At 48.1% G+C, this 25,975-nt stretch overlaps 2 protein-coding genes and 1 pseudogene across 12 annotated transcripts in view; 2 read left to right on the forward strand and 1 right to left on the reverse strand.

Moving 5' to 3' along the window:
* On the forward strand, positions 1 to 25,487 carry STARD5 (StAR related lipid transfer domain containing 5). Of its 4 annotated transcripts, none has more exons than XM_077128511.1 (6): positions 1 to 160; positions 819 to 868; positions 1,228 to 1,360; positions 7,701 to 7,818; positions 8,617 to 8,710; positions 25,419 to 25,487. In XM_077128511.1, exons 1-6 carry the CDS (start codon positions 62 to 64, stop codon positions 25,462 to 25,464), a joined length of 540 nt encoding a protein of 179 aa, XP_076984626.1. In that variant the 5' UTR covers positions 1 to 61; the 3' UTR covers positions 25,465 to 25,487. The 4 variants fall into 4 exon arrangements, with proteins under 4 accessions (XP_076984626.1, XP_076984624.1, XP_076984623.1 ...); XM_077128509.1 differs by lacking the exon at positions 25,419 to 25,487 and adding an exon at positions 17,024 to 17,208; XM_077128508.1 differs by lacking the exon at positions 25,419 to 25,487 and adding an exon at positions 14,268 to 14,956.
* LOC143656398 (rho GTPase-activating protein 17 pseudogene) lies at positions 17,729 to 21,576 on the forward strand (annotated as a pseudogene). The gene is made up of 2 exons (XR_013162481.1): positions 17,729 to 20,780; positions 21,488 to 21,576. The product of XR_013162481.1 is annotated as a rho GTPase-activating protein 17 pseudogene (transcript).
* The window catches only part of IL16 (interleukin 16), a 130,707-nt gene continuing 126,536 nt past the window's right edge, over positions 21,805 to 25,975 (reverse strand). For 6 of the 7 annotated variants that reach the window (XM_077128500.1, XM_077128501.1, XM_077128498.1 and 3 more), the window contains 3 exons: positions 24,612 to 24,870; positions 24,286 to 24,411; positions 21,805 to 22,284 (listed from right to left, as the gene is read on the reverse strand). In XM_077128500.1, coding sequence (XP_076984615.1) covers positions 22,073 to 22,284; positions 24,286 to 24,411; positions 24,612 to 24,870 — 597 coding nt within the window. In that variant the 3' untranslated portion in view covers positions 21,805 to 22,072. The remainder of the gene's footprint in view (positions 22,285 to 24,285; positions 24,412 to 24,611; positions 24,871 to 25,975) is intronic. The other variant, XM_077128497.1, reaches the window with a different exon arrangement.

Below are 25,975 nucleotides of genomic sequence, written 5' to 3' on the forward strand. Positions count from 1 at the left end.
GCCGCCGCGGTCCCAGCACGCGCCGCTGAAGGCCCGGCGCCTACGTGCAGCTCCCGGCGCCATGGACCCGGCGCTGGCCGCGCAGAGGAGCGAGGCGGTTGCAGAGAAGGTGCTGCAGTACCGGCGAGACGCGACAGGCTGGAGGGTCTGCCGGGAAGGCGTGAGTGGGGAGCCAGCGACCGGGAAGGGCTGTGGGGTCCTTTGCCCCCAGGGCGGGGCTCCTTGAGACCCCGGGCTCATCCTCTCTTTGCTGTTCTCTGCACCCTGTCCCCCAGAGCTGGATGGAGGAGGGAATTCAATGGGGGATGACTTCTTTAATAAATGTTGGGCCTATTGTGTGTGGGGTGATCCCTGGAGGTGAGTATCTGACCCTGTCGTTACCCGACTTACTTGCCCAAGGCCACCCATTAGAGGACTGGCTCTCTAAACCCCAGCCTGCAAAGCCTTTCCTCTCATTTTATGAGGGGCCCCTCTCTCTGTGGTCCCAGAGGGCGGCATGCAAATAGTGCTACCTATTTCTGATTTTAATAAATAGGCAGAAATTGCTCAAGAAAACCAAATACCCGGCAGCTTTTCAGGTGGTTTGAAAACCATCCACAGCTCTTGGAGTCAGCCGGTTAAGATCTACGTTTCCACTTCTGCTGCGAGAGGCAGCATGGTACAGGACTAGTCCCAACTCTGCCACATCACTGGGTGGTTCTGGAGAACCGTCTCTTGAGACTTCCGGCTCCTCTTTGCTATAAAATGGGGGGTTGAGCCAGGTGATATTCCAGAACGCTGCTAGATCTAAAATTCTACGATTCTGTGCCTTTTGACAGAATGGAGTTTCAGTTTCCTGGAGGCCATCTATGGAGTTTCCAGGGAACCTGTAAGTACGCACCTTGTTTAAGGTTTGTCTGAGGCACCCGCCCTTCCTGAGGTGTTTGCTTCATGGAAGATTCCAATCAACCCTAACACCTTGGGATTGATTAACCAGAGTTCTTTTCCGGAATAGCATTTTCTTATTTTTTGGCTAAATCATCTCAGCAAACCACATTCTCATGAAAGTTTACTGTCCACTTCCATAGGCCTGAGGGTTGGTGGACTAGTAAACTTTAGTCCCCTCTCTGCAAGGCTGTCCAAAGAGAGACACAGAGCTGGCATGGTCTGCCCTAAGTCTTTACATCTAATTCCAGGAAAAACAAGTTCGATTGATACTTTGGGGTCCAATTCCTTTTTGTACTCCAGGTACCGAGGAGAAGGCATTGTGTGGGGGACACCCGAGAAGGTGTGGGACTGCATAAAGCCAGTTGCTGGGGGCCTGCGAGCGAAGTGGGATGAGAATGTGGCCTGTTTCGAAATTCTTGAAAGCATGACTGATGTAAGTCTTACCAAGCACATCACTCCTAGACAGTGTCTGGGTCCCCCGCAGTAACCTGAGCTTGTGTCCCATGCACAGGGTCTGTTTGAACCCGCGCTTCCCTGCAAACACAGGCTGCTCCCTGCTTGCAGCACTCTAGCCCAGCCTTGGCCCAGAGACAGGTAGGAAATATTGTGTTCCAGAGAGTCAGGGAAGCCCTAAACAGAGCTGAGGAAACAGGGCAGCGGCTGACAATGGCGTGCAGAGAAGATTGCTGGCCCTGGGGGTATTGAAGGCAGTTTCTGGCTTTGGTCCATCACCTGGCCCCTTGACGGCCAAGATAATGAATGGAGAGCCCTGGCCACGGAGTCGGGATTCTCTGCCAGCTGTGGGGCCGTGCCAAGTGTGTTTCTGGATTACAGTTTGTCCACTTGTAAAATGTGTGTCATCCTGAGCAGAGCTGTCCATCAGAAACGTCTTGCGATGTTGTTCTGTAACTTCACCATCTGATATGGTAGTGCTTGCCCCCTCCCACCCCCACCCCCACTGAGGAAACTAATTATTAATTTCATTTAATTTTAATTAATGTAGCTAGTGGCTCCCATACCAGACAGCACAGATATGGATGGTCCTGCACTGGAATCCTTTCTGGCTTTAAGTTCCCGTCTCATTTTGATTACAGAAGCTCAGAAAGAGAACAAAAGCCGTGGCCAAAACTAGTAAGAAAGTTGTCTGGCAGAAACAGTGCTGACTAGTTCAACTTGGATGGTGTCTTGATTTTGACATTTGTATATGTGACAGCCTCTGGGGCATTTAGGTAAATGGTGCTGGGAAACCTGAGAGAGTCAGCTGGTGAATCAGTAGGGCCCAGTGTGCTTAGCCTTGACCTCGAATCCACATTTTACTTCATTCCCAGCTAATGTCCTTTTCCTAAAGAGTAGGAAACACACCTCTGAGGAACCCAAGGTGATTGTTCAGTCTACTAGCTGTCAGAATGCAATATACCAGAAACAGAACAGCTTTTAAAAAGGGGAATTTAATAAATTGCAAGTTAGCAGTTTTTAGGCCATGGAAATGTCCCAGTTGAAACAAGTCTATAGAAATGTCCAGTCAAAGGCATCCAGGGAAAGATACCTTGGTTCAAGAAGGCCAATGAAGTTCAGGGTTTTTCTCTCTCAAGTGAGAAGGCACATGGCAAACAGGTTCAGGGTTTCTCTCCCATCTGGAAAGGCACATGGTGAACACGGCGTCATCTGCTAGCTTTCTCTCCTGGCTTCCTGTTTCATGAAGCTCCCCAGAGGTGTTTTCATTCTTCATTTCCAAAGGTTGCTGGCTCGTGGACTCTCTACTTCTCGTGGCTATGTCATTCTGCTCTCTCAGAATGTTCTCACATTCTCCAAAATGTTTCCTCTTTTATAGGATTCCAGTAACTAATCAAGACCCACCTGAATGGGTGGAGACATACCTCCATCTAATCCAGTTTAACAACCACTCTTGACTGAATCATATCTCCAGGGAGGTGATCTAATTACAGTTTCAAACATACAATACTGAATAGGGATTAGAAGAAATGGCTGCCTTTACAAAATGGGATTAGGATTAAAACATGGATTTTCTAGGGTACATACATCCTTTCAAATCAGCACAGTGATTTTAGGTCTTCAGCAGTCAACATTGGAATTGAATCACGTAATTACTCTATTTCAATTCTCCTTTGCTCTTACTAGTAATTTGAAGGTGAAAGTCTCATTTAGGTGCTAATGCACCTTTGACATTTGTTTCCTGCTTTCTGATATCCTTAATAGCAAAATAGAAAACTGACCTCAGGCTCAGAATTAGAATTACAATCTAGTAATTCCTTGTGTATATATTCTGCAGTTGCCTTCTATTGATGACAGGTGATACTTTTTTCCCCCCACGCTGGTAGTTAAATGGCTTCCTTTTAAAATAAATTACCTAAGTTTTTTTTTTTGAGACAAATACTATGTGACTAACAGGATAAGTGGTATCAGAGATGGCAAAACATTCTGAAGATAGTATGCAAACAATTATATGCAAATGATTGAAGTTTAGGAAACATGGGTTGATACCCTGAAGCCTTCATATAAATGGAGTTAACAGAATGACCGTATATAGAATTTCATCTTGAATGTAAAAGAGATTGCATGGTTTAGCATGTTTGAGCTTCATTGTCTTGATACGATGGCCAGTGGGACAGAGAACCTGAAAGGCCTTGAAAAGTGTGGAATGAAACCTGAGCTGCTGTAGTATTGATTAAAATGCTAAGAGTTGTCATTATTGAGCTCTTTTATACTGCACTACATCTTCGGAGCACTTAATTTGAAACCCTTGGGCGGGAAACGGTTTCATAGCAGTGAACGTTCACGCAGGTAATTTGTGCAGAGTGGAAATTGAACTCCGGAGGGTAGTTCCAGGTCTCAGACCCCCAGCCATTGCACCCGCCGCCTCCCAGAGCAGCCTTTGAGCCTCCCCCTAACCCCCACATTTACCCCAGCCCCAGCTCTGGGTCCCACTGACTTGGTTCCTTTGAAGCCCCAGAGCTGCTGTGCTTTCCTCCGTGCTTCTTTGCCTTTTTTCCCTGGGTTTGCCAGCACCACAGGTATGCACCTGTGCTAGGCTGGGTCTGAGTTGTTCTCGCCTTCTTGACCAGCTTGCCAGGGGGGGTTGGTGAGTGATGCCAGTAGGGTCTGTGTCCCCAACTTTTCATCCCTGAGGTCCCTGAGTTCCTCCCTCAGGGGAGCACATCTGCTTCCCTGCCCAGGTACCAGAGGACCTTTCATTCCCTAAGGCTGGGCCAGTGATAGCCCAAAGCAGCCACCCCCTGTCCCCTGCCTGACCTGTTAGTCCTGTCCTGCAAGTGTCTTCAAACTTTTTTGCTTGCATGCATATCTCCAACAGATTTCTGAGAAATTATATATCAGTCTCCGCATACCAAATTGACATCTAACATTTAGTATTATCTAAAATGTTCGTAAGTTGCAAAGTATATTAATTTTGACATGTAATAAATCTGGCAAATTTAGTAAAACAATGACATCACTGCTCATCTATCTGAATAATATAAACAATTTTATTTACCCTCATTATGCTTTTAAAGATCATAAGCAAACTTTTCTTAAATTGTTGTAAACCTCATAACATTTTTTTCCATGAACTCAAGCCTCCATTCCACTTAACGCACTGAATTTTATCCTAATATAATTTTATCCATCAGTTTTCTCCAGAGAAAGAAAACCAACAGGATGGATGAGAGATTTATAAGGAGTTGGCTCATGCACTTATGGAAGCTGGCAAGTTTGAATTCTGGCAGGCTAGAGGTTGGAAATTCCAGTTGAAGTCTTGAGTCCAAATTTCTTTGGCTGGAAAACTGGGAAGGAGTGCAGGGTGTGGTTTTGAGGCAAAGTTCTTTCTGATCCTTGGTACCCTCTGTTCTCCTTCTTAAGACCTCTAACTTATTGGATGAGGGCCCACCTGTATTATCAGGGGTCATCTCCTTCAGTGAAACTCAATTGATGCCAATCCCATGGACAAAATGCCTCTCCACAGCAACTAATCCAGTACTCAACCAACAACTGGACCCCAGAACCTAGCAAAATTGACACATAAATTAAAAATTACAGGGTGGGCCTGGTGGCTCAGTGGCAGAGTTCTCTCCGGCCATACTGGACACCGGATTTGATTCCCAGTGCCTGCCCATGCAAAAAAAGAAAAAAAAAATTAACCATCACAATAATACACATTTGTTCCTGAGTCTTTTACTGATCACCCTGTCATATTCCCTCTATCATAAATATATAGATGTACAAATTATTTTTAAAAATTGTTCTTTCCTGTCTTCATAAGATTCTAAGTTTTAAACTTATGTTAAACAGTTATGATTGCAAGTTATTACAATAATATGATTATATTATATGTTTTAATGAAGAATTATTAAGCATAAAAAGTAAAATATTTGGGTGGGCCACAGTGGTTCAGCAGGCAGAGTTCTCGCCTGCCATGTCGGAGACCTGGGTTCGATTCCCCGTATCTGCCCATGCAAAAAAAAAAAAGTGAAATATTTTACATCTCTTAATGAGATGAATGGGAGATTTTTTTAAGAAATTGATTCATGGATCCATAGAAACATGACTTCATGCTAAGATAGATACAGCCTTCAACAGACAACCCCAAAAAGGGGAAGTGTGGGCTACACCAAGCTCAGGTTTACAAAAAAGAGAAGCAGCTGACAAGTGGTAGCTCTTTACTATTACCGAAACTGAAAATGCAGAGAAATGGCCCTTCCTTGTAGTTTGGTATTCCTTAGCATGATTTTGACAAATATCAGCTGTTCTAATTCTAAGAGATGATGGAGGGACGGGTATATGGGACACAAAGTCATGCTATCAGTTTGTTGCATTTATCATGTGGTGCCACTGCCTTCTGTGCATACCACTGACCTTTCCATCTTTACGTCTGGCCACTTTCCCTCGGAATGATGCCTTTTTTGGCAGTAACCAGGGATAGAGGCTTATGGTTATTTAAAAAAATCATCACTTCTGCCACTCCCTCTACAAAATATCAGAATTCAGAAAAGGCAAAATCACCTTGTTGCTAATAGCCAAGCTTCAGTTTTTAATAGAAACATGCTTGTGAAGCAGAGGGCTATGAAATTCTAACTCCAGTGTGCAGTGGTAGATCAAACATCGAGACCAGTATTCCTAATCATCCCTGGTTCCCCCGGGGATCTTACACTCCAGGACAATGCGTGATAGGAAGATTCCAGAAGGGGCCCGGGGGGAGTCTGCCCTGCTTCTTCCAGTGGGAGAAGGGCAAGAGGGAAAGGAGACCCTGCGTGAACCTGCAGCCTGTCCTCAGGTCATTTTAGGAAGAGAGGGCACATGTTAACTGAGTCACCTGGAAATTGCTTCCCAACCCACGTCCTAGAAAGCACTCTTGGAGCCCCTGTATCGGTCGCCTGCCTTGAAGGCTGATACCCTGGGGTCTGAGGCTCCCCCAGCAACACACAGAGCCACGAGTCTCAGCACCACAAGGGCCAAAACCTTTCCCAATCCCTTCCTGTCCCCCAGACTTCTCCCCTGGACCGTCCCACCTTTAGGCCTGGCCTGCACTTCTTTGTTGTGAGCTTGGGACGGACAGTGGGTCCTGCAGGGGAGTGGTTGGTGGGGTAAAGCAGAGGGTAGGTTTGGGGTGACCTTAATTTACCAGGAAGGCAAGTGAACTGATGGGACATTCTGAGATTGGGTGCGGCCCTTGCAAGGCGAAGATGAGGGTGAAACTAAAGAGCCACCTAAGGTACACATTTAAGGTAAACCCCTTCTTAGGTTTGTGCAGGGGCAGGATCGGCCTGACAAAGGAGACCCTCCTTACCTGTGCACCTCATGCCTCTCCTTCCTCAGCCCCCCAGATCCCATCGTGTTCATCTGGGTCCCTGTGTTCATCTCTCCAAGCCTCAGTTTCCTCACCTGTCACATGGGTTAATAGTACCTGTTTTTCAGGGTTCGGTAGGACAGCTGAGAGCTCTGTCCACCCAGCATCTTACTAGGTGCTCACTAAATGACAACTCTTCGGGTCTCATGGGACAGACCCCAGAGCGGCCCTGATGTGGGGCCAGAGGTCACCACCCTAGAGTTTACAAATGAGGTGTATTTCAGTGAAATTTGCCACTTCCTGCTCTGGGCCCTCCAGTTCCTATTAATGCCATTTCTATTTCTGAGGCCCGGGGGTCAGGGAACGGGCTGATGAGCCCGGGAGAGCGGGGGCAGGGACGAGGTGTCTGGCCATCAGAAGCAGCTGGTCTCCTAGGCCAGAGGGAAGTGCCTGAAACTGCAGAGCTGTGCTCCAGTAGCCGTGTTCCTTGAAGATGATTGTATAATGATATAGCTTTTGCAGTGTGACTGTGTGATTGTGAAAACCTTGTGTCTGATGCTCCTTTTATCTACGGTATGGACAGATGAGTAAAAAACATAGATTGAAGAGAAATGAATAATAGGGGGAACAAAAGTTAAAATTAAAAATGTATCTCTATTAGATAGATGGAAATACTAGTGGTCAGTGAGAGGGAGGAGTAAGGGATATGGTATATATGAGTTGTTTTCTTTTCTCTTTCTATTTCTTTTTCTGGAGTGATGCAAATGTTCTGAAAAATGACCACGGTGAAGAATACACAACCACGGGATGACACTGTGAGCCATTGATTGTACACCATGTATGGGATGTTTGTATGTTAAGAATGTATGTGCTTGTATGTTCTATCAATAAAAATTTTATAAAAATTGAACACTTTAAAGTTAAACACGCACACACACAAAGCAGCTGGGTTTTTTCCTCTTTGCTCTGGCAGACGCTGAGTGTGAGCAGAACTGCCACCCCCTCGGCTGCCATGAGGCTCATTTCTCCCCGAGATTTCGTGGACTTGGTGCTAGTCAAGAACTACGAGGATGGGGCTTTCAGTTCCAGTGGTGAGTGAGAGCTGGGCGGGCTGCCAGTGCCTTCCGGGGCGTTCCCCTCTCAGCACCTCAGCTCCTCCGGGACAATGGGGTGTCACCGGAGGGCTCACACCTGGGTCCTTTATTCTGTGCCCTCCCCCTTGTGGTGTCTGGGGGAATTTGTGCCAGGGGTATCTGAGTTGGGAGAGACGCCATGCCAGTCACTCCGCTTTTAAGTCAGATGTTGTCAGCCCCCTTTTTCCTTCCCGCCTCTGCTCATCATTGAACCGTGTTGTAGACATGCAGGTGAGAATATGGTCCCATAGAGCTCCGATATGGATCTGAGGGAGCACCACCCAGAAAGGGCGGTGACCCTTGGGAGCTCTCTTCTTTCCCAGGGCGGGGCACAGTTCCTGTCACTGCGCAATTAGTCCTGCCTCCTGCTGAAGGCTGCAGCCCCTGCAGTTTTCTCTGACTCTTCCACATAATAAGTAGGGGACACATCCGTGCTTCTGCTGGCTGAGGTTTCAGGAAACATCTGCCTCTGCTCCCCTCCAAGCGTTACACTCTGAAATACTCTTTTCTCGAATCTCGGGCAGGCTTGGGGAAGCCATGTGCATGCAATTGTGTGTGAGTGTGTGAGAGTGTGTGCATGCTTGCTCGTGAGTGGGGGGGAGGGCAGTGGCAGGGGGAGAGAGGTGGGAACTCAGGTCAAGTAGTAAGCGGCCCCCTGGGCAACCCTGGTGATGGGGTCTGCATATGGGGTGGATGCGTGGCCGCCGCCCGATTGTCTGAAGTCCTGCCTCCCTGACCCTCTGCTCTGTCTTCCAGCTTCCAATGTGGAGCATCCGCTATGTCCCCTGAAGCCAGGCTATGTGAGAGGATTTAACCATCCTTGTGGTTGCTTCTGTGAACCTCTGCCTGGGTAAGAATAACCCCCTGGGTTGAATTACATGCCCCAGCCTAAGAGTGACTTAGCTGTGGATGGTCCCTGAAAATGGGCACTTGATTGTGACTTGCTGTAAAAAAAAAAAATGCCTCACAGCTAAGGCCTGGACACTGCAAACACTGTCACACACACATCAACAATCTAATCCTGAAAGCCCCCACCAAATGGGAGAGAATTACGGGGAGGTGTTATTCTTGTCATTTTTGATTTGGAGAACCCTCCCTAGAACCCTCTAAGACAGGCTGGTCAGGTGTTGCAGCCCCATTTAACAGGTGAGAAAAGTGAGGTTCAGGGAGGTTTGATCATCTCTCCAGAGTCAAGGACTAAATGGGCAGCGTGAGGCCTGGATCCTAAGTCTTACCAGCCCGGCTAGCGCACAGCTGCCTGCAGCCACGTTCCAGGCACTGGCCTGCACCCAGGCAGAGAATGGATTAAAGTCACCTGGGCGCGCTGTTCCCCTGGGGTGGGCAGCACACCTGAGCTCGGGAACTGACTTCTGATCTCATTTTCTCTTAGGTCAAGGTCAGGTTCTTTTATTTTTTTAATATATATTTTTATTGAGAAATCTTTACACACATATATTCCATACATGGTATAACTTTTTTGTTTTGCTTTGTGCTTTTTTCTTTTTTTTATTATTGACAAAAAAACAACATACAAACACGAACATTTCTTAACATATGAACATTCCATTCTTCATATATAATCAGTGGCTCACAATATCATCACATGGTTGTATATTCATCACCATGATCATTTCTTAGAACATTTGCATCACTCCAGAAAGAGAAAAAGAAAAAACTCATAGATACCATACCCCTTACCCTTCCTTCTCACTGACTGCTCGTATTTCCATCTACCCAATATATTTTAGCCTTTGTTTACCCTATTTTTTCCTATACCCCTTACCACTCCCTTTCATTGATCACTAGTATTTCAATCTGCTCAATTTATTTGTTCCCCTTATTATTTATTTTTAATTTATTTGTTCCCCTTATTATTTATTTTTAATCCACTTGTTTTACTCATCTGTCCATATCATAGATATGGACAGCATCAGACACACAGATTTCACAATCACACAGTCACATTGTGAAAGCTGTATCATTATACAATCATCTTCAAGAAACAGGGCTACTGGAACACAGCTCTATAGTTTCAGGCAGTTCCCTCCAGCCTCTCTAGTATACCATAAACTAAAAAGGTGATATCTATATAATGCGTTAGAATAACCTCCAGGATAATCTCAACTCTGCCTGTAATCTCTCAGCCACTGATACTTTATTTTGTCTCATTTCTCTCTTCCCCCTTTCAGTCAAGAAGGTTTTCTCAGTCCCTCAGTGCTGAAGTCCCAGTTCATTCTAGGATTTCTGTCCCACATTGCCAGAAGGTCCACACTCCTGGGAGTCATGACCCACGTAGACAAGGGGAGGGTGGTGAGTTTGCTTGTTGTGTTGGCTGGAGAGAGAGGCCACACCTGAGCAACAGAAGAGGTTCTCTTGGGGGTGACTCTTAGGCCTAATTTTAAGTAGGCTTGACCTGTCCTTTGTGGGGATAAATTTCATAGGAACAAACCCCAAGATTGAGGGCTTAGCCTAGGATTTGGTTGTCCCCATAGCTTGCAAGAATATCAGGAATTCTCCAAATGGGGAAGTTGAATATTCCCCCTTTCTTGCCATTCCCCCAAGGGGACTTTGCAAGTGCTTCCTTATTCGCTGTTCAAGTTACTCTGGGATTTATTGGGGCGTCACACTAACCTGGACAAACCAACAAAATCCCATGCCCTAGTCAAGATTCCATGTACTTATGGTGTTCAGTTAACCTCTCCATGTAAGTTATGTTAGAAAATGCACTAGGCAAAATATAAATTTTGAAAGATCAGGATCTTACTGGAGCTTTTCTGTGAAATTCAGGTCACTGGTTTATCCTAGGAACCACCCAAGCTGACAGTGAAAAACTTTCACCTGAGGGTGTGTCCCACTGTGACCCTGTGGTCCCTGCAGATGCACCAGGCAGGGGAAGAGAATCTGCCCTCTGGCTGCGTAGTCCTGGGACGTGGGACATGGCCTTGGCGCTGTGGGATTTTACTAAATCGCCAGAGCCGGCACCTTTCTGTCACACTCTTTGTGGAGCTGGCTCTTCACACATCTCTTGAAAGATTATTTAAAGCATCGTAAAATGTTACAAGTTTGAAATATACCATCGCCCAGCCCCCACACCTGCGCTCGGTTTTGGACCCCCAAATTCAGAGGCGCTCCTGGTCATGGCTTGGGGAGAGGACACTGGCCTCATTTCCTTCTCCTCCCTACCTGGCAGAGACAGGTGATAGACCCCCCCTTCCCTGGTGCCAGGCCTGCTGGAGGGGGAGTTTAGGAACCAGAGCCCTTTCTTCTTTGGGGCTGATTTCTAAGGCTGTTCTCTTTGGGCAAGCTCCCCTAGGCTCTGTTCAGGGGAGCTAAGATTTCGCAGCTGGATTAATTGGGATCAGAAAGGTCCCACAGAACCCAGCTCACATGGAGGTTTTGACATAAGCATGAAACCTTCTGACTCTCATTGGCTTGAATAAATACGCATTATGTTTCCAAGAAAGCTTTCTGCCAGAGTTAGTCTCATGAGGCTGTGGATTTGAAACCTGTGATGATGATTATTTCCTTGCTGTTCTACAGAGATACAGGCTTGTTGTAGGTATTGTGGATCCAGCAGGCAGTAATTATAATTAATGTGATAGGAACAGCCACAGCAGACACTCCCATAGCGCTGCTGTGTGACAGGCAAGATAAGTGCTTGCATACATTAACCTATTTTTATTTCTACAGCCACCCAAGAATACTGTGAGTATCCCCACGTTTTAAGGGAAACTGGAACACAGAGAGGTGTGATATAATTTACCCATCTCACACAGCCAGGAAGTGATAAAGGGACAGAGGCAGAATTTAAACCCAGGCCTCTGGCTGCAGAGTCTGCACTCTTAACCTGCCTGCTGAGCTCTCAAAGCGGAGCAGGGCCTGCCCTTGTGGAGCTTCTGTTCTCGTGAGGACGGGGGGAGACAGACAAAAAGCAAACACACAGGTGATTCTGTCACATGTACACACTAGTGATTATTGGACGTTGATTTAAGTGCTTTGGAGAAATATACGGCCAGGGGAAGGTTCCCGGAGAAGGTGGGGTGGGCATTACAAGCAAAGCGCTGATGGAGGGAGCGTGGGCATGTCCAGGGAGCGTGTTCTCATCAGAGGGATGAGCGGGCGCAGAGTCCCGAGGGGGAGCAGGTGTGCGGCATGCAGGGCCGGCGGGTATGCTTGGGGCAGAGCGAGGAAGGGGAGAGGGTAGGAACTGCGGTCAGAGAGAGCCAGGGCCAGACCCATAGGGCTTTAAACCATCCTGCAGACCTGAAGATTTTCCTCTGAATAAAGCAGAAACCACTAGAGAGTTGAGAAAGGATGCACATGCTCTGACTGCAGTTTTATTGCCCTGGTGAAGGTCAGGAGCAAAGCAGGTGGACTCAGCAGGAGGGGGGTGGTCGCCTGGGGGAGGGGTGATGGTGACAGCACAGCGCATTGGCAGTGGAGGAGAGGAGAGGTGTTGGGTTCTGGGTTGTTGTCAAGGTGGAGGAATCTGCATTTGTAACAGACGCCGCATTTTTGGGTCACTGAGCCCTTGCTCCATGCTTGGGAAGTGTGCTGAGTGTTTTATACTTCTCTCCATTAATGCTTAGATCAGCGATCCCAACCTCCTCCCAGGAGACTGGGTGACTTACAACACCTCCCCGGGTTCCCCTGCCCCATTCTGTTAATGTCACAGAATGGTGGACATTGCAAGAGCCACCATTTGGCCATGTGCATTAGTTTGCCCCTTTCCACACAGCCTCAGTTGTGTATTCTCCTGTCCCCCACCCCCAGTGCACACCCAGAAGGAAACTTGGTCATTGAGTGAAATTCCTTTTTCACCTGTGGATGTTGCCCACCCAAAGAGGACACTGCTGGGAGCTGGTCGGGGCTTGAGTTGATCCCGGGAGAGGCAGAGTGGAGAGAAGAGCAAAGCTCCCAGCAAAAGTGAAATGGGCCAGGGATTGATTGGTGAGGAGGGAGAGGGTGGATCAGGCAGAGGCTTTGGAATGTATTTAAGTCCTCGTCTCCCAGGGTTTGTGCTCTGTGAACAGCCCAGGGTTGGCACGCTGTCCTGCCCATGCTGTGCAGGTGCTGACCTCTGTCCCTCCCTGGGGCTTCATGGCCCTGAGTCAGCCACTTCCAAAGGTCAAAAAGGTCTCTCCTTCCAACTCCTTTCCCCGCACGCTGTTGGCACACATGTGATGGGCAGGCGCCATGCCACCTGGTGAGGCCATGCTGCTGGCTCTGTCTGACCTCGGCACCACACGGTCTCCACACAGCCTGTGTTGTCCTGGCCACTGAGAAGTTAGGGACATTGAGACCCCTCTGTGACCCACCACATGGGGTCCCATCTCCTCCCCTGGGGCCCCCCTCGCTTCCTCTGACCTGGCTGGGGCTGCACCCGCTCATGGCCCTGCACGTGGGATTGTCACATTTGTCATCCGAGGAGATGTCACCCAGTGGAGGCTGACAGAAGCTGGTGGCAGAGTGGCCCAGGCCCCGGACCACAGACCATATTCCTGCACCCCAGGCCTAAGTCCCTCATCCTTGCTCATACTTCAGAGACTGGTCAGTTCTCTAAAACAGCCATTGTCAGATTTGGGTCTCAGGACTCCATAACACTATATCACGTGGGCTCTCGAATCCTCTGTACATGGTTCTTACAGCTCTAACTACTGTAAGTGTTGACTGCATTCTAAATTGCAACTGGGAAATTTGAAAAGGTTTACTTCAAATTCACAATAATAAACCCACGGCATGTTAGCAAATATTATTTTATGAAAACTAACTCCACTTTGCAAAACAAAAATACAATGAGGAAAGTGGGCCTGCTTTACTTTTGTGCAAACCTTCTTAGAGTCAGGCCACTTCGATGTGTGTGTCTGCTTCTCCATCTAGTCTGTTGAGACATCGCATATTCTGTAGCCTCTGGAAAACTCTATCGTATCGTCATGAGAAAGTTGAGAGTAATAAAGGCAGGTACCATCTTAGTGTTGTTACAAAAGCAGTTTTGACCTCGCTGACTCCTTGAAAGTGTCTGAGGCAGGCCCATTAGTTCCCAGACCACCTCGAGACTCTCCGTTCTGAGTCAGGGGTGGGTGGGGAGGGTAGACTGCCTGTCTTTGCACCTCCCGGGGCCTGGCGCAGAGTGAGTTCTCTGAAAGCATTTGCTGAAGGAATCGGGGAGTGAGGGAGCTACTGTCCTGGGCTGGACGTGGCTCCCTGCTGAGGGCCTGGTGGGGCGGGCGATGCACCCAGGCAAGGACGGGGGGTGGGTTTCCATCTGGAAAATCAGCAGGTCCAAAAGGGACCCCCAGTGAAGAATTCGACGAGATTGTGGTGGGACAGATGTTGCTGCTGGCAGGAGCTTGTCCCCACCGCCTCTGCTGCAGACACGTGGCCCACCCATGCTGTTACTTTCACAGGGAGCCCAGCAGGACCCACCTGGTCACATTCTTCCAGACCGACCTGGGCGGCTACCTCCCACAGGCCGTGGTGGACTCCTTCTTCCCCCGCAGCATGGCTGGGTTTTACGCCAACCTGCAGAAGGCAGTGCAGAGATTCCAGGACTGACGCTGTTGCTGGCTGGCAAACACCCATTCTGGCTGACTCGCTGAGGAGTCCGGTTGCTGGGACACTGGGGAGCCTGGGAGAGGCTGAGGGCCTGTTTTTCTCTTTGGAACATGAGCTAGGGTACGGCACAGCTGGTCTCCAAGAGTACCAGCCAGGGGCTGCAGCCCAAGCCCTTGCAGGAGGGGTTTGCATGGTGGTGGCCATCACGCGCCCCGTGCTGCATCTGCCCGTTACTCAAACTCCCCCTTGGGTCAGGTGGACCAGGCCGGGATGTCTCAGTCCAGGCACCAGGCGTTGCTTTCTGATGCAAAGCCCATGTCTGCCGGTCTCTGTCAGAAACGTGTTTGTCTAATTGAACCATCAGCAACACTGAAAACCAGGCCCTGCTGCCTTTATAGCATCTAGCACCTTTTCAGACTTGTGCTGCAGACCCTATTATGTATTTTTCTGGTAACACTGTGCAAGTGTTTTTCCTCCAAGATAACTTGAAAAATGATGGTTTAGGAGATGGGTTAAGCCTTAAAGAAAAATATTTTCAGTATTCCTTTTGTTGTGTCTTCCATTCAAATGTTTTTTTTCCCTCCTTTTCCCCTTCCTGATTTAACTTTAGTGTCCCAGGAGAATCAGGTAGTTCAAATCTGCCTGAGTGCATTCTCTTTGGAAGTGATTCTGAACTGAGAAAGCTGCTTCTCTCTGCACCTTGAAATCTGGGAAGAAGAGCTTTCTCTCCCTAGGGCACTTGCCCTTCTTTGTCCTCTGTCATGCAGGCCAGAGGAGAAGTCCACTGGTCTCCTGGCCCCGTCAGGCCACATGTCTGTCAGCAAAAAGGACGGGAAGAACAGGTGTCTTCCAGCAGGACTGTCTGGTGCCCTTCCTTCCAGGCTGGGCTGCAAGGTTGCACAAACCCCAAGGGGCCATGCCTACCCTGGGCATCATCTGAAGCAGGGTCACAGTTTGCATTCTGGAAGGAGCCTCAGCAGCCAGGCGGCTTCATATCAGAGCCTATCGGAGCCACACAACACAGATACGGGTTCTCTAATGTTCCCTTGCAAACTGATCCACAATTCCACCACCTTCCGTGTAAGGAAGGCCTCTTGTGTTCCTGGCCAAGGTCCACTCTGATAACTATTGCCTGCACGAGAAATTTTCATAGAGTCTACGAATCAAGACATTTCCCTCATGTTATGGTAACTTAGTTCCAATATTTGAGGCATGGGTTACTGTCTCCTGAATGTGCTGGGATCTGGGCAAATTCTTTAAAACATAAAAGCTCAGCATCAAAGGGGCTAGAAAACTCACTTCTTTCTGTGTTCTAATGCAGCTATAGATTCCACAATCCTGCTATTAAGATTGTCCAACTGACTTCCCTTTCTCTTAAAAAAAGGTCATCAGATTTGAATTTGGTTAGATTTCATTCATTCATCTATCCATTCTTTCAACAAGATTTACTAGTCTCTACCCTGTCCGGCTTTGTTCTGTGGCATGAGCTGATCTTCCAAGTCCAGCCAATTCTAGGTGCACCAGCCAGGAGAACTTCCATGCCTGCCCCTCTAAGGACCACGCCTTACTGAGATGGCGCCGCCTACTCCAGCCCTGACAAGCAAGATGGAAGGCCATGGTCCCAAGGACTCATCTCACCAGGGGCTGGGACTGGCCTATGCCTGCTGTGCATCAGGTTGAACTGGTCTGAGCACTGCACTATGAGTCTGAAAACACACATCCTGGTTCAATTCCTGCCATTTAGAAACTGTGCTTTTGGACCTATTGCTTAATAGCTCTGTGCTTTAACTTTTTTGTCTTTAAAAGAAAATATGGGGCATGATGGTGGCACAGTGGCAGAGTTCTCGCCTTCCATGTCGGAGCCCTGGGTTCAATTCCTGGTGCCTGTTCATGCAAAAAGAAAAAAGAAAATATGGGGACATGAGTACCAATCCCAGCGTAGTCTGTTTTTTGAGAATCAGCACAAATGAGATAATGCATAAATCAATAAAATTCTGTGCAAAACAAACAGCTAGGGCTGCCTAGGGGAGACCCTTGGGGTGGATTCTTTACACAGAGAGTTAAGTTGGATTGACAATTGTTAGCTCTGCTTTTCACAGTATTTGAAGATGACTAGAAATATTTTCAAATGCATTGTTCTCTATGTCTGCCTCCACTCTAAAGAAGTTAGCTGAGAAAAAGCTAAAGCTCAAATGTAAATGCATCATGGGGCTCAAATGGATGAGCTTTTGTTTCAGGACACTCTTGCTGGCTCCTGACCTGGAGACGTCAGCCTGGGGATCAGAATCCTGGACAGCAGTCATGCCCTTATTGGCCCTATTTCAGCGGGGGAAGGAGGGGATCGTCTGAAACAATCCAGAGACAGTACAGGGAGGGTAGGGCCTCACCCGTGTGCACATACTTATCCACAGACAGCCTCTGCTCCATCCGTGCACTGATTCGCCTGGTCTCCCAGCAGTCTTCTGTGTCCCAGGCCCACACCCAGCTCTTTGCTCTTTCATTTCGTCATCTTTCAGACTTGATGACAAACCACTTTCTGCTTCCCTGGGTTGGTCCAACGTCATCATTTGGCTGCTTGATGAGATTCAGAATAATTTCCTGATTATAGGAAATGTTGCTGTGACTGTGTGCACAGATGGGAAGATTCTAGGGATAAGGAATGTGCCTCCCACATCACCACAGCCTCATTGCCAAGTCCTGGGTAAGTGCGACAGCAAGAAGGAGAGTGAATTGAGACATGCCTTTCATTATTAGACCATGTTCATCTTTGGTGTTTAATTAAATCTAAAATGTGGACACAAGTGGTCCTATCTACGTTGACTGGTTGACAAAATTCAGATTGGGTTGAACAAGGGCATCAGGCAGGACACAAATTACTACAAGTCCATTATTTCTCCAGATGAATAGAATAGAGTTGATGCCCACTGTAAAGAAGTTACTGAAGGGGTTTATACGAAGATTAGGACCCCAGCTGGGTGTTCCAAGAGCCCACCACCTGGAAAAAGATTCTCGACTTCCTATGGACCCTGGAGAAGCCACCAGACTCCATTAACATGACCCAGTTGACATTGCTTGGGAATAAATACTTTTCCTGTTTTGTCTGTGGCCCACGCCTTCTCCCACATTTCTTGTTTCACAAGAGCAGGGGCTGAGGAAGGGCTGATACTCTGGCTAGGACCTGGCTGAGGGACACTGGTGGCCGCTAATAGGAAGTCACTTTTCCTTGTCCTGAACTTGGCAATCAGACATTAGGAAATGACCAGGTAGGAGCTGCCAGACCGTCCCCCTCCCTATCTGGCCTGAGTCCTGTGGGCTACCGCTGCCACCTCTGTCATGAAGCAGCAGTTCACCTGCATGAAGCAGCTGGTCAACCAGCATGTGGGCAGAGCTTAGAAAACAGAAGTCTTCAGTGAAGATCTGTCACAGATCCAATGTCTCCTGGACACGGTGTGGTCCATGTGCCACCATTGTCACAAGCGTCTGATGGGTGCTTCTGGGGCCAGCATGGCACGGATGCTGAGAGGAGCCACAAAAAACTCTCTTTGGCAGCTCTCACTCAGAATACGCAAGAAGCATCAGCTCAACTAGAAGATTCTCTTCTGGGGAAGATGCTGGAGATATGGAGAAGTTGAGAATCAGCTGGGTCTAGAACTCTTTGGCACAAAGTCTTTGTTGAGGAGATTATGGACCCTTCGTATGGCATAGCAGACGGTGGAGAGTCCCAATATGCAGAAACAGAAGAAACAGCTTGCTAAGTTGGAGTTAGACTGGGATTCAGTCAGAGCCAGGTGGAATCAAGCTCACAAATCTCCAGGAACCAACTTTCAGGGTCTTCCATCAGAAATAGATACCCTAAAGGAAGAGATGGATGAAGCTGCAAATAAAGTGGAGCGATGAAAGGATCAACATGCAGCATGTACAACTTTATGACCAAAGAAGGGGAGTACGGCGAATTCTCTGTTACATTATTGGAAGCCTTAAACAGATGACCATAAAAAAGCATGACCAGTCTCAGAAAAGGCCCTCCCTGAAATGCAAGCCTATCATGTCGATGGGGAGAAAAGCAGGCCCGTGGGACATCTTTGGGAGAAGGAGTGGGCATGAAATTGCACTTCCCATCGATGCCTCTGTCATGCTGCTCCTGGAGACAGGCATGGAGGAGAAGGAAGGGCCTTTGCAGAATGGGGCTTGGGCCTCCAAGTTAAAGGAACTGACAGCTGCTTTAGACTGTTCTGCTTCTCACCTGGATGAGAACCCCATGCTGTAGCAGGTGCTTAAAATCCTACTTACGAGAACTGCCTAAACCTTTGATGACTTTTAATCTATATGAAAAAATGGACCCGAGTCGCAAGTGTGCAGAATCAAGACATAAAACATGAAGATTTATGAAGGACGTGTCATAAGTTACCACCGCAAAGTTTTGTTAACTTTAGATAATTTATCAAGTTCCTTGCAAAGCTTGCTCAGACCACTGACATTAATCAACGACTCCCAGCAATGTTGCAATCGTGTTAGGCCCTAACTTGTGGGCCAGAAATGAAGGAATCCCTGCTGAAATGGCAGCAGTCCCATCTGTTCATGTGGTCGCGGTGACTGAACTGATCATCCAGCATGCTCACTGGTTCTTCCCTGAAGAGGTGGAATTTACTGTATCAGAAGCATTTGTACCTCTTGCCTCCCCGATTTCCAGTCACTCATCTCACACTGGAAATGACTCTGACTCCGGGACCCTGGAGAGGGTGTGGCCTGCTAGCATGGCAGTGATGGAAGGGGAGTTGGTTAAGAAGGAAAGCTGCAGTGTGAAGCTTAGGGACTTCAGGCCCACCGGTGGTGTGGCACTCTAAATAGAAAGCACATATCCCCTGCTTTCCATCCTCCACTCCCACCCACAGATGGCAGCACCATAGCTCGCGCAGGCCCAGAGTCCCCTCTCCAGGGCTCTAGGGCTGAAAGCAGCCCAGGGGATGGGACTGCCCCCTCCTCTGCAGGCACACTGGAGCAGGAGCCGAGCCCAGGCAACACCAGTCTTCAAAACCCAAGGACTCTGTGTCTGCAGCTGTGCCTGCACCAGGGAGAAACAGCAGTCAGATAAGCACTGGCCAAGACCAGGCCCAGGCAGCCCCCAGCTCCCATCAACTTTCTGTTGGCCCAGCTCACAACTCCACTGGTCCCCGTCTTCAGAGTTTGCACCAAGCTTTTAGAGAACTTGTTTCAGCCAGCCCTCTGCCACCTCCAAGCTCTCTGCACCCTGGAGGTTCTCCAGCTGCCTGTCTCCAGTTACCCACTGCTGCAGCCCCCAACCCAGGCCACGCCTCTGATGCATACCAAACTAGGGATGCAGGGCCCTCCGGATGCCATGACATTGCCCAGTGAGCATGGACTTGAGCAGCCATCTCACACCCCAGACTCCAACACCCCCCAGTACCCTACCCCTAAGAAGACAGCATCTTGGCCTGCCAGCCTCTCAGACCCAGGCGGTGAGTAACCCTAAGACTGTGCGGCCACATGCTGGAACCTTACCAAGACCAAGGCCAGTGCTAGAGCTGAGGAACCACCCCAGCCTGCCCCTACCTCCTCATCCTCCCAGCTCCCACTCAGCTGTGGATGGCAACCTCACCAACACAGCACCAACAGCTCCCGAGGTGGTAACAGATACCAGTACTAGGGTTTCACAACCACTCTGCAGCATCTTTCCTGAAATGCACTCAGATTGAGCAAGCAAAGACCTGCCCGGCCACATTCTGATCAATATAAACAATGACACAGAGGGTACTGCCCTGTGAAGAAAGCCATCTCCTGGCCCTTGACCCCTTCCACCCTGGTGAGTGGAGCAGGCAGGGACAGGCAAACGTTTATCTTTGCAGACAGAACAGCGAAAAGCTTTCAGCAGAGGGAAAAGACTTTACTATATAAGACTTTGCCTTCTGCACAGCCCAAGAATGGGGAGGCTGAACTTTTAAAGCTGAATGACCTGTGTCTTGAGAAAGTTGACTTTCTTTTTAGATGGGAAAGAAATCATGCTAAAAACCAAAGTAAAAACAAAATGCCAAGAGAGGAAAGAGTATTACTGCCAAGATGTGTATAGGAAGTTTCTGTCACTGCTGTTAAAGCAGGCAGCAACAACATTGAATAAAATGCATTAATTATGCAATTTGCTTACTTCCTGCCACTTGGACTTTCTTGTGTAAGAAGGGAGTGTATTAGAAGGGAGTGTCTTCTCCGTCAGATGTGCTGCAGAATCATTTTGTATTAAGTGTGGCTTTTGTCTCTCCTGAACCCCTCAAAACATGAGCATTGATAGTGACCACTGGATCCATCACCTCATAAAACCGCATGTGACTCATGCCTTGTTGGATTGCCAGAAGGTAGAAAGAAATGTACCGTTCTGTTTTTTTTTAACAGTGTAATTGCTACTTGATAGGGTCCAAATATTATTCTAGTTTCATGTTTAACTTGAATTAAATATAGTCTGTGGTTAAAAAAAAAAAAAAAGAGATGACCAAACCAAATATTCCTTGGGTCTGGCCTCCTGAGATGTTTTTCCTACAATGCCCTTCAAAGCACCTTGGTCTTTTAGTTCTCCACCACTCCCTGCTTCTCACTCCCTGCTTCTCCACTCACTGGCTGATTTCTAACAAGTTAGTTATTGTCTCTAGGCCTCGGAGTCCTCGACAGTACATGGTGTGGTACCACCTGCTGTAGAGCTGCCATGATGACTAAAGACAACATTTATAAATGCAAGAAATTTCTGTTACATCCTTTCATGCTCATGTCGGCTTATTGCACTGGCACGATCTGTCTACACTTTGAACCTCACCCATGCCTCTCTTTGCCTACTTGCTCTACCACCTGGCAGCCCCATGCCCGGTGTCGCTTCTCCAACCCAATCAAAAGCCATTTTGCAAATGGTTTGTGTGGCAGATATTTTCCAAAAATGACCTGAGCTATATTCCCCCCTCTTAAAAATGGGTGGCTGGGCTAGCTCTGATCAGTAGAGTAGAAGTGATGCTATATGATGTCTGAGGTTGGGTCATAAAAATAAGGCAGCTTCCCCTGGCTCCCTTCCTCTCAGGCTGCTCATCCTGGAACCCAGCTGCTGTGTGGTGAGGAAGCCCAAGCCACAGAGAGAGCTCACCCGGGAGCACTCAGGCCAACAGCCCCAGCTGAGCTTCCAGCCAACAGCCCCACCAGGCACGTGAGTGAATGATCTTCAGATGTTCCAACCTTTGAGATTTCCACTGACGACATGTGGAGCAGAGACGAACCACCTCCTCCCAGCCCTGCACACATTGAAGGTTCATGAGAAATGCAAAGGTTGCTGTTGTGGAGTGGATTGTGACAGAGCTATAATGCCTGGAACATTTTGCAAAACAGGACATGGACTTCATATCAAATTGTAATATATCAATTTATTTTTGACACCATGATATTATCATTAAGCTCTTTATATATAAAATCTACAATTTGTGTCAGCCACCCCAGGGTGACTCTGCCTTTACATTCAGGACAACCCTCTTGCTGGCTGATGTTTCAGAACATCCAGTCCTGGGCAATAGCTATCAGGAAGCACATAAGTGCTTCACCCCATCTGGTTGGGGGTAGAAGAGACCCTGAGAATCAGCTGCTGTGGGAAGCTACATACTAATGGCTCTGGGCTTTAGCATTGAAGCTCTGCCTGGAGGTCTCCAGAAGCTGTGGTCCTCTTGGACTGAAGGCTTTTCCTCCTAATGACAATAGTGACAGGTCCATCGGGCAATGTCTTAATGATGTTCCAGGCTTCAAACCTTGTGAGGCCCTGCATGGTGGTGCTGGCCAGTTGTAAGAGTTCATCTCCTGGTTGGACTGTCTCACTCTGTTCAGAGGCTGCCCCTGAGAAGAGAGAGATGAAACTTATAATGGGTTCCATAGGAGAGAGGGAAACAAGGAAAGCTGCTTCCTACCTCTGGTCTCCAAGGAGCCAGGGCAGCTGGGAAGGGGAGTGCCCATCCCTTGGCAGCTAGATGGAAGTTGTATAATAGGGCATCCCATACAATGGTTTCTTGAAAGTTGGGACACAGCTTCCTGTCTCTAAGTCCCTTAGGAAAGGCGCATCCCATGTCCCCAGGGAGAGAGATAATGTCAGCTGCTTCAAGCTGGAGCCTGCTTGGGGAGACTCCCAGGGTTCACAGAGGACTCTGGAGGGAACTGAGTCCTCCACTAAGTCCCCTTGGACACCAACATGCCACCCCGTCACTTGTGTCTCTCCCATTCTAACCAGGTCTTCGGGGAAGGGAGCCGGTGAGATTTCATGAGGCGACGTGCACAGTGCTCTTGGCTCTGAACAGCCGGAGACGACCTCGAGGTCCACTAAAGGAATCGTGTGGTTTCCACTCTTTCAAAGTGCACATGGAAACAATGCTTTTTTTACTGTTTATATTGAAAGAAACATTTCCTACCCATTTGACACAATGATCTTCACAAATACGGAAAAGCAAGTAATAATGACAATAATAATAATAAATATAGCTGAAGTGTTTGGACAATTATTATGTAACAGGTGCTGTGGTCAACACTTTGCATTTATGACAGTAATCTCATGAGGCACATACTATTATCATTCCCTTTTTCACCGGTGAGTAAGCCTTCGTCTCCTTAGTCAAGTAACTCACCCAGTGGTTCAAAGCTGCTGAATGGTGGGACTTGGTTTTAAACCCAGAATTCCTGACTCCCAAACCCACATTCTGAAGCACCACATCCCCAGCAGATGATACGTTCATCAAGTTTAAGCAACTGAGACCAGGATGGTGAGGTGACTTGCCCGAGGTCATGCCGCCACGAGGGGCAGCACTAACACTGGAATCCAGGTCACCTGACACTGAACCCCATGCTCACTCCAGGCTGACCTCTGAGAGCAAAAACTCTCTTTCCCCAGATTCCAGAAAACTGCCAAGTAAGCTTCTGTCTACCCTTTGAGTTTTAGCAGCTGCAGCAGAGCTTCCTCTAACTAAACCACCAAGCCCATCAGCAGCAGGGGGTCCTGGGGGACAGCGAGTGGAGCTGGGATGCTCTTTAGGTCTCAGGATTAAAAGGCTGAGACACACCTGCACCTCTTTTTATGGACGAGGCCCCTCAAGCCCAGAAGGGAGGGGTAACTCAGCAATTTGGAAGCAGAGCTAGAGTTAGAACCCAGACCGGACTCCCTGTTCAGTGCTCCTCTCTCTACAACTCTGCTCTGTGACTCAGGGGCTCCCAGTTCCAAGAGGAACAAAGAGTCAGGGATTAGTTTCTATGGTAACTGCGGGTCATTCATGATTTTTGAGGAAAATCCAGATGATCCCCACTTTCAGTTAGCTTATTCCCAATCCATGATGAAAACAAAGGTCAAAACTTTTTCCAGCAGCTCCCCGACTAGGGTGAGACAAATGAGGCCGAGTCACACAAGTGCAGGGTTACATCCTTTTGAAACTCTGATATTTTGCTCATCGTGGACTTTTGGCAATAATTTTGATTTTTTAAAAATATTGCATTGAAATATTTTTAATCTTAGTTACTGAGTATTTTGACACCCCCTTAAATTTTGTGCCCTCAAGCCTCACTCACCCACCCTAGTCTCACTCACCCACCCTAGTCTCAGTCCTGTCACGCTGTACCAAAACCAGGGTTCATTCACTTAAGAGGACCTAGCAAAAACAGAGGTTAATGGAAGCCTGAGCCAAGGAGAAAACAGAACAAAGATTAGAGTCAAGTCTTAAGGCCGACATGGCCCTCACGAGGACATGGGGCCGTGGGAAACTGCTGTGGTCTCGCAGGTGATCAGAACCCTTCGGGGGGGGGGGGTGGGCCCCATGCCCACAAGGTGAGGGGATGCACAGAGCCAGATACACGCCACACCTTTGAAAATCCTGTTAACGGTGAGGGGCTTGTCTCCGTGGAGGGAGCCCTTCCCTCCTTCCAGGCTGAAGCCTAGCCCTGTGGAGGTCTTTTCCAGCATCACCGTGCAGACTGTGGTCTCCGCTGCTGAAAAAAAACAGAGGCTGATACGTTCCGCTGCACTTACACGTGAACTCGTACACATGGAGATGTACATCTCAGGCAGCAGACCAGGCAGGCCGCACACTCTTGGGGCCACAAATTACAGAGCAGCCCCACCTGGACTGGCCCCAAATGTTCAAAGGCCCTTTGACCCATGAGGCTCCCAATGAGTTGGGAGAACTTACCACATTCCACGGAAATGTCACTGGCAGCAGAGGCTGAGGCTGCAGAGTCCGTAGAGGAGTTCAGGTCAGGTGTGGCCTCCAGAGCCAGCCTCCTGGTGACAATCACGGCCTGCCGTGGGTCCCGAGCTTGGCGGAGGATGGCCAAGGCATCACTGTGGGTGGCCCCTTTGAGAGACTTGCCATTGATGGAGAGAACCTCACTGCCCTTCTGGATAGTCCCTTCCTGGGAGGCCAGCCCATGGGGGAATACTCGGTGAACCTGCACAAACCAAAAGAATTCGGGAGCCAGTTGGGTCCAGCCCTCAGTGGAGGGGAAGCTGAACCAGTCAGTCAAATCTACAGGGTATCTAGGCCAGAGAAAGTGAAACTAATTGTGACCCAGTGGCCAGAATTCCCTCCTCTATCCTGAGCAGATAACACCATTACTGATGGCCAGGTAGACCCTGAGAATCCTTCCCAACAGGATGTCCTAGAGGAGATCAATTCTGTAAGTGTCCCAGTTAACACCTTTTGCCTTACCTGCCCTATGACAGCATTTCTCAAAGTAGCTTTCCTGAAGCACTGATTCTGTGGCAATAGGTATTTTTTAAGAGAAGGTTTCTAAGGCCAAAGAAACCCAGGGAATACTGGGTTGAAGGAAAGCTCTGAAAATGTCTACAGTTGGAAAATATTTAAATTAGAGCCTCTATAATGTAAATTTGCATGGTAGATCTCCAGGAACAGGTAATGTAATACATGATTCTCAAAGGTGTTTCAGCCAAGAATCCTTTTTTTCATAGAGAAATTTGTAGTTCCCATATTCTGCAGGATACACTTCAAGAAACACAATCCTGGGCAGTCTAGACATTTCTAAAGCTCCTTCTACAAAAATTCTGAACCTGTAAGTTAAGTCATTCCCTGGGCCATCTTTCTGTAAGACATACTGGATCAAATAATCTCATGTCTTTGCTTCAACTTCTCTAGGAAGGTAAATCCTACTGTGCACACTTAGGATTAAATGGCAGGGGGTATGGGCAATCACTAAAATGTGCTACAGGTCGCTTTGCTCTTAGCATGTGAACAAGGCTCTTTGTTTCTCTAAGTTGTTGAGGAAACCCTTTCACGGAGTCAAACGTGGTTAGAATTCCCAGGCTATTAAGACCAAGTAAGAAGCAGAACCTCTGCTCTAAATCGCAGGTCCCTTATCTATAAAACTAGCATAAAAACCACCATTTCCTCAACCTGAGGCACTGGGAGGACTGTTCAGTGTGTCGGTTTGTGCCCAACATAGCACTTGATCATAGATGGTGCTCAATGTTAGTTCCTTTTTAATGACTCCGGAAGTGAAGCGAAGTACTCAGATATGGAAGGGAAAAGAGGAAGTT

This window comes from Tamandua tetradactyla, chromosome 14 (genome assembly GCF_023851605.1).
Source record: "Tamandua tetradactyla isolate mTamTet1 chromosome 14, mTamTet1.pri, whole genome shotgun sequence".
In the NCBI taxonomy this organism is placed as follows: Eukaryota; Metazoa; Chordata; class Mammalia; order Pilosa; family Myrmecophagidae; genus Tamandua; species Tamandua tetradactyla.

What these genes read in the sequence shown, in the direction of transcription:
- STARD5 (XM_077128508.1), top strand. Translation starts at nt 62, where the DNA reads ATGGACCCGGCGCTGGCCGCGCAGAGGAGCGAGGCGGTTGCAGAGAAG. An exon ending in GGAGGGTCTGCCGGGAAGGC is followed by an intron (nt 161 to 818) that starts GTGAGTGGGGAG and finishes GCCTTTTGACAG; the next exon opens with AATGGAGTTTCAGTTTCCTG. An exon ending in TTCTGTGAACCTCTGCCTGG is followed by an intron (nt 8,711 to 14,267) that starts GTAAGAATAACC and finishes TTACTTTCACAG; the next exon opens with GGAGCCCAGCAGGACCCACC.